The 15,142-nt window shown below is 45.2% G+C and overlaps 1 protein-coding gene across 2 annotated transcripts; it reads left to right on the top strand.

Annotated features, from left to right (window-relative positions):
* Positions 1-5,231: 5,231 nt before the first annotated feature.
* LOC308392772 (fibroblast growth factor receptor substrate 2-like) lies at positions 5,232-14,319 on the top strand. 2 transcript variants are annotated; one of them, XM_080875980.1, is made up of 7 exons: positions 5,232-5,605; positions 8,924-8,992; positions 9,075-9,166; positions 10,076-10,262; positions 11,195-11,329; positions 12,037-12,200; positions 13,018-14,319. In XM_080875980.1, exons 3-7 carry the CDS (start codon positions 9,101-9,103, stop codon positions 14,041-14,043), a joined length of 1,578 nt encoding a protein of 525 aa, XP_080732106.1. In that variant the 5' UTR covers positions 5,232-5,605; positions 8,924-8,992; positions 9,075-9,100; the 3' UTR covers positions 14,044-14,319. The 2 variants fall into 2 exon arrangements, with proteins under 2 accessions (XP_080732106.1, XP_080732107.1); XM_080875981.1 differs by having other exon boundaries at positions 5,232-5,609.
* Positions 14,320-15,142: the final 823 nt, after the last annotated feature.

Raw genomic sequence — 15,142 nt, 5'->3', positions numbered from 1 at the left:
TTATCAGCTCTCTAATTATTCATCCAGAAACTCTATGATAATCTGAGCAGGATTATTTCAGTACAACTGAACTCTGAGCGCAAGAAAAAAAAGAACATAAAGCTTCTAAAACAAAAGATGTTTTTCACTATGAATTATGGGACGAAATCGTCTCCTCTCCTGCTTCAGTGCTTCCTAAAGGAGATCCTATCCGGTCTTTAACTGATGATCTGATAAATCCTGCTTCCGGGTCCAAACTACTCTGCGTTTAATAAGTCTGTTGTGTTTTTAACATGCTTTGTATCTTGTTATACAGGGTAGGCCATTTATATGGATACAGCGTAATAACATGGGAATGGTTGGTGATACTAAAGTCCTGTTTGTGGCACATTAGTATATGTGAGGGGGCAAACGCCTCAAGATGGGCGGTGACCATGGTGACCATTTAGAAGTCGGCCATCTTGGATACAACTTTTGTTTTTTCAATAGGAAGAGGGCCATGTGACACATCAAACTTATTGGTAATGTCACAAGAAAAACAATGGTGTGCTTGGTTTCAACGTAACTTTATTCTTTCATGAGTTATTTACAAGTTTCTCTTTGTTCACAGCCATTGACATGTCGAAGAGGTTAACACGTGAGGAGTGGATCGAAATTGTGTTGCTATCTGGTGAAAGCAGTTTGTAACTCTGATAGCTCTGCTATCATAATCAATCTCTCAGTCAGAACATGCTATATCATGTTCAGGTGTAAACTAGCGAGCTAACTTCCTGCTAACTTCTAAATCTGTTAAACTTCATAAATCCTTTTCCTTTTTAATGGATGCCTGGATGTTAAACTTAATTGCTACACCTGGTAAAGCAGCCACACTGATCATTTTATTACAGATCCAGGCTTCGTGCCCAGGGTTGGCAAGCCACGACCATAGCTGGACTGGCCATCGGCATACCAGGCATTTGCTCGGTGGCCCAATTATTATTATTATTATTATTATTTTTGTAACGGTATAAACAATGAAAGGTGGTGGATTGGCCAGATGCTGGCTGGTGTGTAAAAATAACTCAGTTGTTTGGTGGTGGCTATGGCGGTGCTTCCACAGATTCAGTAACATTAGCAAGTGGTGGAGGCCAGCAGGTGGATGAGAGAAAGGGGAGGCAGGAGGAGAGACCCGAGGCAGCCGCCGGTCTGCGTGTCAGGTGAACTGAACTTCAGGTAAGAAGTTATGACCTGCAGTCTATCTGGGTCAGATATAAACCAAGTTCAGGTGGAGTTTATTTTCGTTGCGCTGACTTTTTACAGTCAGTTACAATAACTCGTACTGCGTGCTAGCTAGCATGACGGAGTTTCTATACAGCTGGGTGGGTGCTATGACATTACTGATAGTGAACTTTATTTTATTATAGTGATGTGCGAATCATGAATGAATCGTTCAATACTCGAGAATCACTTTACTGATTCATGAATCATGATTCACAAGCCCAACTGACTCACTGACTCATCCCTGTTGCTGTTAGCAGCAATGTATTAGCTTATAATTAAAATTGTGGAGAAAAACACAACATCCAGTTTCTTAACAAAATGATTTCTGCTCTGAACTGGAAGAAAAAACCCTGAGTAGAAGCTCACATCAAGACAATAGCTCCTCGGTTCACAGTAGCATCGCTCTGCTAACATGCTAACAGCACATTTGAGCTACTCACCCCCTCCCTCCTGGCTCACAGCTTCTTCTTCTTCTTGGTTGGCAACCAATGTTAAGGCGCATTACCGCCCCCTGGCTCACAGCTCAGTGGACATTTAGATGAGAAAATATATATTTGACACATTTAAGGAAAATACTAATAAAATAAAAATAAACAAAATAAATGTTTATTAAGCAATTTTGATAGGAAATTGCTTAATTTTTAGAAATGTTTTTGCTCTTTTTTGCTCTGTAAAATAGTTGTTTTCTTTTAGAATCACTCATCTTAGCAGTAGGATTTACATGAAAAGAGAAACAAATTAAGTTTGAGTGAAAATGTACATTTTTTGCACTCTCTGGTCAACTGACTCAGTGAATCAAATGACTCAAAAACCAATTCACTTTGGTGAGTGACTCATTAAAACTCGATTCAGTAAAAATAATCAAATTTACCATCACTATTTTATTATAAGATTTGTTATTAGAGTTGCCAACAGTCCCGTAAAAATGAAATCGCCCCGCATTCAGAGAAAATATTATGCGTTTCGTGTTGAGCTGAGAAGGAACACAGTTTGTCCCGGACTTCAGCTACAATGAAAAAAGACATAAATGTGTATCTCTGTATTACCAAACATGCCATATTGGCCCAGTTTATTTTTCTTATCATTGCTGTGAGGAGACCATAAATAGCATTTGTATTTTCTGTTGTACAGTTCATTTGCTGTTATGGATAAGAAGTCTTTTTTTGTGTCAAAGTAGCTGATAACTATTCAAATTCAAATTCAAATTCAAATTTTATTTGTCACGTACACAGTCATACACAGTACGATATGCAGTGAAATGCTTGGACAACTGCTCGTGACCTAAAGAAAACAAAAAAGGAAAAGGCTATGAATAAGATAGGAAATAAATATGAAAAATTAAAAAGGGTAAATTTAACTAGGAAGGAATAAAATATAAATTAAGGTTAAAAATGAAATAACTGTACAACACAAATTAGAATGAAGGGTAAATTTAACTGGGAAATAATAAAATAAAATATATAAATTAAAGTTGAAAATAAAATAACTGTACAACAAAATACACAATAGAACTATATAAGAATGTATGAAGAAATATAAATAAATATATACACAATAACAGCAGCTGTACAAGTATTAACTGGAAATGAAGAATATAGTGACCAGTGTTGTGCGATCCACATTATGTCTTGTGCAGTGCAAATATGCTTAAAGTGATTTAAGTGATGAAGTGAAACCAAAGTCCAGAAAGTCCAGTGTGTGTGTAAGAACCATATGTGTGGGTCAGTACTGTGTGGTGGTGTGATTGAGAGACCGTATCGCCTGCGGGAAGAAGCTCCTCCTCAGTCTCTCTGTGTTGGTCTTCAGGGAGCGGAATCGCTTTCCTGACCTCAGCAGAGAGAACAGTCTGTTGTTGGGATGGCTGAGGTCCTTCACCATCTTCCTGGCCTTGGTCCAGCACCGCCTGCTGTAGATTGAGTGCAGGTCAGGGAGCTCGGAGTGGATGGTGCGCTCAGCTGACCGCACAACCCTCTGTAGAGCTCGTCTGTCCTGCATGGTGCTGATAGCTGCCAACATCTGCCAACAAATAATCTATAAAGTTATTCTATACAGTGTGTAACTGTTAATATAGAGCGTTGTTATTAAATTGATTGCTAATGCAATCATACAGCACACTGACTTCTGAGGAAATTTTAAATGGCACTAGTCATCAGAAAGGTTGCCGACCCCTGATTTAGACAGTTTGTAAGTCTCAGTGGTGCCGCAGTGTTTCTTCGACTTTGGGACTTGAAGCGAAGTTTGGACCCGGGCCGGAAACGGCTAATGATTTCAGACTTAAATACTGGAAAGGAAGCACTGAAGCTCCTTTCCTTCAGAGGACGCAAACAGCATTCATGTCCTAACTCAGTCACAGCTTTTACCTTCTGTATCATCAGCTCATCACGGCCAAGGAGGTTTTCGCCTCTTCTCCACTGACACTGCGCTAAAGACGCCAACGTCCTGCAACCACAAGGATCTGGCTCTAGACCCAGCACTGGTGGAGAACAGGGATCTGACAGGAGGAGCTGAGTAAATCCAGATTCCTCTGGAAGGAGATAAACCCAGATTAAAACTCTGCTGAAGCTTCCAAAATAAGACTAAAATTTAAACTTCCCTCTCTGAAGTCGTGCGATTCAAACAGATATCAGCTGAGGATTATTTGATCACCGCTGTTTGATCAATATAGGAAGGTTGATTAGTTATAATAATGTGAAAAAATGGATTCTTCCTGTCCCAGCTTTTCACAATAAAAGCCCAAAATAACAGCGAAGAACCTTGTAAAAAAATAACAGAAGGATGTTATCTGCTGCAGAGTGTAGACTGAAATAAAAATCTTATTCTACTCGTTACAAAATAGAAGATTTATATCCATGAATATAAAATAAAATATATTTTTTATTCATTAGTCTAAAGATATTCTGCCCATAAGAATATGATGCTAGTGAGACAGAAGATTATAGTTTCCTTATTAAATTAACATTTTAAAATCAGATCAGTTTAATAAAGTAACAGCGTGAGGAATGAAACTGGTTTAATGATTTATCAATAATATTTGAATTATTTCTGATCAGTGGTCTGATTTAGTGACTTTTGCAAAATAACTAAATTACATGTAAATAATTCATATAAAAGTTTTATAATAACTGTTACTGTCAGTGAGATCAGAGCAAGCGTGTGATGTTTGTAAAGAGCATGTGACCTTAGTTCAAACCTGGACCTCAGAATGATCAGCAGGATATTGATTACTCTGGTCTGAAGCTCAGGTATGAGGAAGAAGAAACCTCATCTGTGCGAGCACTCTTCCTGCCTGTGAGATGTTCCCCCTCAGCGTCACTGGGACTCAAACCCACCATCTCCTGTTTACCACCTGCAGCTCACACCTGAAGCAGGCGAAGAGGAGTCTTGCTGGGCATCGGACAGAACGCAGGTTTAAGGATCTCTGCGTGTCTGAAGAGCGGTTTTGTTCCTGCTTGGTCTTGTTAATCGATCCGTGGTTGTCTCAAAGCAGCCGGCTGAATTCACTGTTGTCTACCAAGGTTTCAGGTCAACCCCCCACCCCCATTAAGCCCACGCTGAACTGCACGTGCTTTTACCTTTGTCCTTATCCAAAGGTCAAAGGTCAGACACTTTCTGTTACAGAGTTATTTCAGGATTTTATGAGAAATTTGTAGGACTTTTGATCACTTACACTGTTATCCTGACATGTGTTTGTGTGTGTCTGTGTGCCATGTTTAGATTGTTGTGAGGACCAGAAATTGGAACACTACTATGCTTGTGGGGACCAAGAGGCCTTATGGGGACAAAGTGCCCGTCCCCACAAGTTTGAAGACATTGTTGAGACTCAGAATGTGGTTTTAGCATCACAGTTAGATTATGGTTAGGTGTGTGTGTTTTGGTAGCTGTGTGTGTGTTTAGTTGCAGTGTGTCTCGGCGTCTGGCGGGGAGAGGCCCCGGCTGTCCCAAGCTCCAGAGGCCGCGCATGCGCCGTGTGGCGGGCTTTCCACATCAAGGCTGTGAAGTGTCGGAAGTTTGTCGGAGTGAGGCCGAACAGAGGACGCTGTGAGTGAACCAAAGAGTGTTTTAAAGGCGAAAAAAGTGTGTGAGGACGCGCGGGGGAAGTCTGCAGAGTACCCCGAAGGCTCGTCGATGGGTTTGAGCCGCTTCCCGCTGGTTAATCGGCGCAGACAGCAGCGTTAGCGGCGGCTGGAAGAAGTTGTAATTGTTTTTTGGCGCTCAGCGGCGAAGAGGAAAGATGGAGGATCTGCGGCTGTAGCCGCGGCTAACGCTAGCTGCCCCAGCGTCTTCTCGGCCCCAATCTGAGCTGCCGAGCGGCCCCAAGGGCGTCCCGCGGTTTGGATGCTCCCATCGGACACGGCGAAGTAGCCCCGTAAGTATGTTTCTTTGTCCCGGGCTGTTTGTTGGATGTTTGTGGGAACGAGCGGGCGGAGTGCGTCGGTGTGTAGCCCCGAGCTAATTAGCTGAAATCACGGTTAGCTTATTGAGCTTAGCTCCGTGCTGCTAGCTGCCATTACACCCACACACCGAAGTTTGTCAGCCCAACAAAGTTCACCGAGAGCGGGGCGAGAGTGGCGCGGCCTCGCGGGGAGAGGCTGTGACCCAGAGAGAAAGAAACACGGGCCATTATCTCACACACACTGTGGTAAAGTAATAAGTCAGTGTTTTCAGCCTCCCCCCGCACGCACGCACGCACACACACACACACGCATTCTGAGTGAGTGATTCAAAACAAGGAAGGACAGAAACACAAAGATCAGGCTGCTTTCATTCAGTCAGTGATCGATTAATCAATCGGTGCCAGTTTCATCTTATCATCTGTCAGTTATTTTATTGATTAATCAGTCAGCTGCTCCAGAGACCTTCCTTCAAAAATCAGTGTGCTCTATAAGGGAACCGTTTAAACTCTTCTGGCAGGAAATTATCTTCGTTATTTATTGATAAACAGGCTAATAATCATCTGAACGACTGAGTCAAAGGATCTGTGGGGGTTTGGAATATTGATTAGCTGATTATTATAGGTTATTGAGATTTCTTATATTGATCGATCAACTCTAGGATGTCGACATTTACAATCCTCGTTCCTCAGTTTATTTTATTTTATCTTCCTCATCTATAGCTTATTTTAACATCAAACCCATCAGACTGACAGGGTTGGGTGAAATCAGTCAGATCAATATCAGCCAGTCTTAGTATTTTCTAATCAGTAAAAAAAACGTTTTTTTTTTTTTTCATTTAAATTCAGACTTCATCCATTTATTGATTACTAATCATTGTTAATTACCTGATTGGAAGAGAAACAGCTGGCTGATTAATCAGATAATTAGTTGATTAAAGGTTTTTAATGTTTAAATGTTGGGACATGCGGTTGTAAAAAGCTTTGAAGATTGATTGTAGAGTGACAGATTAAAGGAAAAACAGTGTGAGGTCAGGAGACTGTCATCGTGGTTTCCTGCTGTTCACCCCGACTCTTCACCAGACACCATTCAGGAAAACAGGACTTTTACCTGAGAGAACAGGTGAGCTCCGGGTCTGCCCCTGTCCCTACTGCTGTGACGCAGGGTCTGTTTGGATCACAGGTAATTCAGTGAAACGTGAAAAAGTGGCTGAGTTTCCCGCCAGGTATAATCTGTTTTTGTGAATGGACTCTGGTGAGACGTTTCATGTCACTTCTACATAAACATGGACGTTATATTTAATCCCACACTGAGGAAAATTAACTGCAGCACAGGAGATGGGAAGAAAAGGTGAATCACAAAAATAAAATAAGAATAGAAAAAAAATAAATCAGTAAATTGGTCCATGGAAAAGGCCAAAATACTAACACGCCAACATGAAGACGGTGTGAACCTCCAACCTTCTGCTTACCCGATGGATCAGTGCTGTGAGATGTTTTGGGCTCGCGTGTCCCCGTCGTCATGTTTAGATTTATTGATAATAACTTGCATTAATGTCTGGATATTGATCTGTCCCCGAATCTGAACCCTGCTTTGGATAAAACTTCAAAACGCCGAAACTCGTTAAAGCACGTTTAACCCACAGAAAGTAAACAGAGTCACTTGGACCTTCAAAATAAAAGCATAAAAATCAGCTGTAAAAGTTTGTGATGCGCTCAGATTAGTGTAGATGTTTTTAATCTTCATGTGTCAGATTTTAGATGAAGGGTCATCGAATTTTGCTAAATGGAACAAATGCCGACCCATCGCCCGGTGGGTTGACCCAGTGTGACCGCACTGAGGTGGAGCTGATGATTTCAGACACACTTGACTGCTCTGCAGCTGAAAACAATGAAACTAAACCTAGTTATTGATTATTGATGACTGAAGCAGCTATGGTAAGGCTAGGTAAAGTTTATTTTCTTTTCTGAAGCTGGTCAGAGGCTGTTTTAAGATCATTTTCCCTTTTCTTGGACAGTGACACGTATGTGTCAGCTATGCGGCGTTCGGTCGCTGCTTCCACCTGTAAATAAAAATGACGGCTTTATAATCGTTTCCTGTTTGAGTCCAGCGCAAGCGAAGGCGCCGGCTCACGGGGCGGGCGGGGCTGTCTGTCGGGCAAATGATTAAAGTGAGTGAGTAAAGCCTTGAACGCCCTCACACGCTGAAGCTGTAAAATAATAAGTTCATTTGTTAAACTGAGCTTCACTTGCGTAATCTGGATCTGGCAGTGGTTTCCTGCAGCTCCCAGTGAGTCTGCAGAAAGCACCGTCTCAGGTTTAGAAAACTAAACAGGTGAATTCTGATTATTTTTAATTTGACAGTTTTCCTCCATCCAATAAAATCATGAAAAGGAATTAAAGAATTTATTTGAATGAAAAGAAACTTTAAAATCCAATCTCATTAAGAGCAACGACCAAAGAAAGTGACGGACCAATGAGAGGCAGCCGTCAGACGTAAACAGTTCAGCCTGGCTCATCAGAGCGGCGTCATTACAGCAGCAGCAAAAATGATTTCAGGAGTAATGATCGAGATTTCTGTGACGCATGAAAGCGCAGACCGATGCTGTGTTTGAGAGTGTCACAGGATGTGTGATGCACCCTCTGCCAGCACATCAGTGACTGTGTGATGGCTCTGAAAACGAGACACGCTGCGATCGGTGATTGAGCCGACATTGATCCGAGCATTGAACTATGTTTTAGCCTCTTTAAACAGTTTTTTGTGGAAGGATGATTTTAGAGCGTTTTTGTCTTTGAGAGTAATCCGGCAGCGGCAGCTTGAAGTGGCGTGCTGCAACTGGAGACTGCGTAACAATCCCAAAAGCCAGCTAATGTTTTTTTATATTAAAAAAACATAAATAATTTGTTTAATTAACAGGAGCACTGTTATGATGAAAAAGAAAAACGGCAGCAGAAAAACAGAAGGGTCAGAGGTCACGGCACCTTATCGTCAGACTGGACAGAAGAAATGAGGAAGCGTTGAGCAATGGTCACAGGGTCAGGGTATCAAAGCGATCTGGCGTCCTCATGAATGCCTGTCGTGTTATTAAGGTGACAGTAACACGAGTGAAGTGTGGCGCAAAATGCCAAACTCTGTTTTATGATCAACTTCTTTAACACCAAATGTCACCTGAAAATCATCAGACAAAATAATGCAAAAAACAAACAAACCGAGACTGTTGATGATGTGATGTCAGAGGGCAGTGTGATCTTTTATTTTGGTGCACTGAGCCTCACCTGCTGTTTCTTGTGCAGAGCTGCTGTTCCTGTTTGACCCCTGACGGCTCTGAGGATGGAAGCAGGGCTACCGGAGGCAGGATCTAGGTGAGTCCACCAATCGGGGAGCAGGGTGCGTGCGTCGTCTGGGTGCTGCCATGTTTCCTCACGTGCCTTCTCCTTGCTGCAGACATCAGATGGTGCTCTGAAGAAGCCATGGGTAGCTGCCTAAGCTGTCCAGAGAAAGAGTCGATTCCAGATAATCATCAGAGTAAATTCAAGGTGAGTCCTGCCCCGGCCTGCCTCACCTGTACGCCCACACGTCCCGTCGCTCGCTCATTACTCACAGCCCTGCTGCACACCTGCCGACGTGTCTCCACGTGAGGGTGGCTGATTGGTGAGCAGGTTGGGCTGTGGGCGGAGCCTCAGCTCCCACAGCTGTAACAGCAATGGGCTGTAAGTCTAAACGGGTTTATGCTGGGAAATGAGTCAGAGATCAGCTGATCTAAGAAAAGGGAGGAGAGTCTTCAGGTCACGTGGTTAAAGTTCTCGTCCTCTGATTGCTCAAATCATCAATAATTTATGACCAGCAGGCAGGAGGTGATATCCGCCTCATTGAGAGGGCGCAGGTTCTCCGGGTCACAGTGGTCTTATCCAAATTTTTGAGTGCATTGTCCCTTTAAAGGGGACATGAAACGCTGCACATATGCTGATTCACGCCACTGAGCGCTGCTCTTACAAACTGACATAGTTGTAACGTCGTGTGGTTGGTTGCAGCTAACAGAATGAAATGTGATGTCACAGAGTGACACCGGCAGTAACTGGGTGATCATGACGGGCTACGTTTGCTGTCTCACTGCATAGTAAACAAAGATCCGCCATGTGGTGCTTAAATAAAACTTCAGTCTGTGGAGATGTTTGTGATGTAGAAGGTCCTCGGGCTTAAATGAGCAGCTGCAGGCTGCACGACCTCCGTCAGTTTGTAGGTGGCATTAGATGTTTGTTTGCTTCTGAACACAAGGCCGTGAGAAGTTCACGTCTTGTGTTCAGCATGAAGACAGAGCACGCTCCGTTAAACTCATCCTCAGGATTAAGATTCACTGATTTCTGCAGATGTGTGCCGATACTGGGTGTGGTGCCGGTAAAGGCGTGAAATGTCAGAGGTCATGACGCTCTCTCTCTGCCCGTCAGGTGATCAATGTGGACGACGATGGAAACGAACTGGGCTCGGGAGTGATGGAGCTGACCGACGCCGAGCTCGTCCTCCATACCCATCGCCGCGATGACGTCAGGTGGCCTTATCTGTGCCTGCGCCGCTATGGCTACGACTCTAACCTGTTCTCGTTCGAGAGCGGCCGCCGCTGCCAGACGGGCCAAGGTAAGAATCCGTGTGTGCCAACAGGAAATGAGGTCACCACAAGATCGTGTGTGTGTGTGTGTTGATTAAAGGTGTTTCTTGTTTCTGGTCTCTGCCTTGCTATGATTCGCTGTCAGGAGGGGGGTGTAGGAGGGGCCGTTAGGTCAGGTGGCCTAGTAAGTCTCAGCAGAATGTCCTTTGTCCTGCCCCGCCCCCGATCAGTATTGATCAGCTGTCGGTGAAAGAGCGTGTGGGTCAAAACCTGCCTGCAGTGTGTGTGGTGCGTGATCCACCTGGCTTTGGTTCCTGTGAGGAGTCAGCAGAACCACCAAAATGATCCAGATCAATAGAAAACCAGTTGATCTGGATCATTCTGATAGTTGATCAGCAGCTCCTCCCACCGCTCAGCGTCCATCGTAGGAACATCTCTTAGATGTAGGAGGAGCTAAATTTTCACTTCAGTGATTGTAGATCATGTGCATTTTTCTGCAAATGCTCAGTCGCAGCATCACTCATCCAGAGCATGACTCTGGGTCCGCCCACCACAATAGCGTGCTAGTGACATGAGAAAAACTTTCCTCAGCTCTGATTGGCTTGTTTCCTGCCTGCTGATTGCCTCCTTGGGCAGGAAGCTGTTTGTGTCTTCAGAGATTAGACCGATCCCCTCATCTCTCTTCCTGTTTCCTGTGGGTGAGGCTGCAGCTGACAGAGTGCAGCATAGTAACCACAGTAACCAGATTACCTGTTACTGATCTCACCTGTAAGTGTTCTTAATGTTGTTGCTGTTGGTGAACCCTTCACTGTGACTTCACCTGTAAGCTCCACCTCCTCCTGGACTCACCTGAGCTCAGTTTGATTGTCCTAATTCAAACTCAGTGTTCTGTAGTTTAAATCTGGCTGTTTCTACCTGACCAGGTGTGGGTGCTCATTTTAATCTCTGTGTGTGTGTTCAGGCATCTTTGCCTTCAAGTGTGCTCGCGCTGAGGAGATCTTCAACATGCTGCAGGAGGTGATGCACAGCCACAGCATCAGCGTGGTGGAGGAGGCTGTGCTGGAACCCAGCCACCAGGCGGCGCTCACGCCTGCAGGTAAAAACACCTGACAACCGTGGAGTGAAATGACATGTGGGGAGGGAAAGAGAGCACCAAATCTCTGTGTTGTGTCGCCCTCTGGTGGCTGTTAGATGAAGTGAAGGTTCATGTCAATTCCTGTTGGAGACCAGGTCAGGTGCTGTCAGGAGGGTGATCAATGATTGGAGGCTTGAATATCTTAAAGCCTTCAAGGTTCAAGGTTCTTTATTTGTCACATGCATAGTTATACAAGTATAACACACAGTGAAATGTAGCCTGACACGCTCCTCGACATGTGCAAAAATTGGGGGGAGGGGGAGGGGGGGGGGGGGTGTAGAGGAAGAACATTATATATATATATATATATATATATATATATATATATATATATATATATATATATATATATATATATATACACATACACACACAGACATATAGTATATACACTGGGTGAATGTGCAGTAGTAGCAGCAAGCAGGTGAATTCTGTACATTAATATGAATAGACATCTGACTATTTTACAGGATAGACAATATAAACATATTTAAAATTAAAGGAATTGAAATGTACATTGTGCCTTGGTTTAGAGTGTCTGGAAGAGAGTCCTGTCCTTCAACATGAAATTCAGGTGTTAGTGTATTTTTACCATGTGACGTTTACAGGTGCAGGTCACATGCTTACTCACTAAACTCCTCCCATCTCTCTTTCCCCTCTGGCTGCAGCTCTTGGCTACTCGGTGCCGTCTGTGCCAAACGGTGTCACGCGGATCCCATCTGTAGGCGAGGCACCATCTCACCCATCCAGTCGTCACCCGTCTGTGGCGAGCACCCGGCTGCCGTCGGTGGGGGAGGAGTCTACGCACCCTCTGCTGGTGGCCGATGAAGCGGTAAGTCTCACCTGCGATCCTCGCTGTCGGGGGCGGGACATCCTGAGCTCTGTGTGCACTTTCAGCAGCACTGCCCAGTCACGTTTGAGCATGGTTAAAATACACCTGCACAGGAAGTGTTTTGTTCTATGCACAAGCAGAGAACGGCTTCTTCCTGCATCTGCTTTTCACAATAAAAGCCCCAGACTGCTGGTAAACTCTTTCTACAATATAGTGACCCATTAAACCTGACACAAGTACACCTCAAGCCCCTGAAGGTTTTATCAGATACTGTGATGTTATCATGTTGACCAATAGGCTGAAATGACCCCTCATTAGAAAAGCATTGTGTCAGTTAGTTTCAACACAGTAATGTACAGAAATCGATCAGAAACCTGTCGACCACATCAATCTGTACCTCAGACCTTAGTTAACAGTAGCTCCTGCATTTTAATCAAACACCTGAAGAAAACGTTGAGTTTAACCTGCAGTGCTGACCCATCAGTTTTTAGATCAGGTAGACACAGGTCTGATCTTCACTAGCAGAACATAAAGTCCAGCTGAAGGAATCTGCTACCTGAAAACTCTCCTGAGAGATCACCTGGGGACCACTGATGATTGTACAGGTGTCTCACTCCTCTGACCTGTTAGCTTTACCTGGAGGACTTGGACTGCTCGTCATCTAAATAAATGAGAGATGTGACACACCTGGACAGTCCGAGGGTTCAGGTGATCGTTTCCAGATGTTTTCCGTGCTCCTGAAGCTTTCTGTCACTTTAAAGTTTGTCAGTATGGTGACCTGTAGGTAACTGGGTCTCACCTATCTATCTGTTCACAGGTACACACCTACGTCAACACCACGGGGCTCCTGGAGGAGCAGCCGAGCCCGCTAACTGTCACCACCCCGCTGGAGAGCCCTACCTCTCCACAGTCTCAGTGTCCGCCGACGCCTCCGCCCCCTCCGAGGGTCCGCGGGGAGCCACCGCCACCGACGCCCACCCCAGCAGAGCCACAGGTGTTGCTGGAGCCACAAGGCGTGCGTTTTGTGCTGGGCCCCACGCCTGTTCAGAGGCAGCTGATGGAGCGGCGGCAGAAGGCGCTGAAGGATGCCGCCGAGCACCAAGAGACTAACGGCCACGGCGAGAAGCCCACCGAGCCTGAACCCGCCGCCACGCACTCCAACGGCTCGTCGGCTCCTCGCCGCCACCGCCCGCCCCCCCTCACACCCGACCTGCAGAATGTCAATAACTCGGCCCAGCGGCGCACGGCCCTGCTGGACTATGAGAACCTGCCAGCGCTTCCGCCCGTGTGGGAGGCGAGGAAGCCGAGCTCCGAGGACGAGGAGAAGAGCTGCGGCGGCTCCAAAACGCCGTCGCTCAATGGCTACAACCACCATGCCCACCACCACCTGCACCACTCCTACTCCCACCCGTTGTCCGCTGCGCTCGAGTCCTCGCACAACTACGTCAACACAGAGAACGTCACGGCGCCGCTCAGCGCCCATCGGCCTGACACGGCCCGCCGCCGCGTTGATGGGCCCACCATCTTCAACTTTGACTTCCGCCGGCCGCTGGTGTCGGGCCACAGCGAGCCGCCCAAGACGCTCAACTACATCGAGGTGGAGATGGACAGCGGGGCCGGGAACAAAGGCACCTCCGACGGGAGCAATCCCCACACACCGCGCACCCCCTCCTCGCCGTTGCCCCCCACCACCCCCACCCGCCGCACCGAACTCTATGCCCTCATCGACATCGAGCGCACCGCTGCCATGTCCAACTTACAGAAGGCGCGGCCGCGGGACGACGGCACGTCACGCAAGACGAGACACAACAGCACGGAGCTGCCCACCAAAAGCACGGCGTGACACCCCCCCCTCCCCCGTTTTTACTCTGGGCTCCACGCCGAGCCGCACACGGACTCCATGAGCCGGACACTTCCTGCAGACAGACTGATGATGACATACCTCTGCTGGAGGCGGCGTGCTGATGATGTAATAGACTTCCTTATATGGTACAAATCAGTATTACTGAACAAAGCATTCCATTTAGCCTTTTATACGAGTCACTACGTGCTGCTGTAAGTCACTTATGTTCTACATGTACAGTAGATGTGCCACAATAAAAGTCTGGTTTTATTTCTACTGCAGAGCCTGTTTGGGGAGGAGTCTGTTTAGCTCATTTAAATGTCTGAACTAGTGATGGTAAATTTGATTCTTTTTACTGAATCGAGTTTTAATGAGTCACTCACCAAAGTGAATCGAATTTTTGAGTCATTTGATTCACTGAGTCAGTCGACCAGAGAGTGCAAAAAATGTACATTTTCACTCAAACTTAATTTGTTTCTCTTTTCATGTAAATCCTACTGCTAAGATGAGTGATTCTAAAAGAAAACAACTATTTTACAGAGCAAAAAAGAGTAAAGACATTTCTAAAATTAAGCAATTTCCTATCAAAATTGCTTAATAAACATTTTGTTTATTTTTATTTTATTAGTATTTTCCTTAAATGTGTCAAATATATATTTTCTCATCTAAATGTCCACTGAGCTGTGAGCCAGGGGGCGGTAATGCGCCTTAACATTGGTTGCCAACCAAGAAGAAGAAGAAGCTGTGAGCCAGGAGGGAGGGGGTGAGTAGCTCAAATGTGCTGTTAGCATGTTAGCAGAGCGATGCTACTGTGAACCGAGGAGCTATTGTCTTGATGTGAGCTTCTACTCAGGGTTTTTTCTTCCAGTTCAGAGCAGAAATCTTTTTGTTACGATACTGGATGTTGTGTTTTTCTCCACAATTTTAATTATAAGCTAATACATTGCTGCTAACAGCAACAGGGATGAGTCAGTGAGTCAGTTGGGCTTGTGAATCATGAGTATTGAACGACTCGTTCATGATTCGCGCATCACTAGTCTGAACTCGGGTTTCTGGTGCAGCAGTGAGAGAAGATCTGCAGTTTGGCGATGACTGATGA

The sequence above is a fragment of the Rhamphochromis sp. 'chilingali' genome (assembly GCF_963969265.1).
Source record: "Rhamphochromis sp. 'chilingali' genome assembly, chromosome: 2".
Classification (NCBI taxonomy): Eukaryota; Metazoa; Chordata; class Actinopteri; order Cichliformes; family Cichlidae; genus Rhamphochromis; species Rhamphochromis sp. 'chilingali'.
This window is presented reverse-complemented; position numbering and strand designations above follow the sequence as displayed.

What these genes read in the sequence shown, in the direction of transcription:
- LOC308392772 (XM_080875980.1), top strand. Translation starts at nt 9,101, where the DNA reads ATGGGTAGCTGCCTAAGCTGTCCAGAGAAAGAGTCGATTCCAGATAAT. An exon ending in CCGCTGCCAGACGGGCCAAG is followed by an intron (nt 10,263 to 11,194) that starts GTAAGAATCCGT and finishes GTGTGTGTTCAG; the next exon opens with GCATCTTTGCCTTCAAGTGT. An exon ending in TGCTGGTGGCCGATGAAGCG is followed by an intron (nt 12,201 to 13,017) that starts GTAAGTCTCACC and finishes ATCTGTTCACAG; the next exon opens with GTACACACCTACGTCAACAC.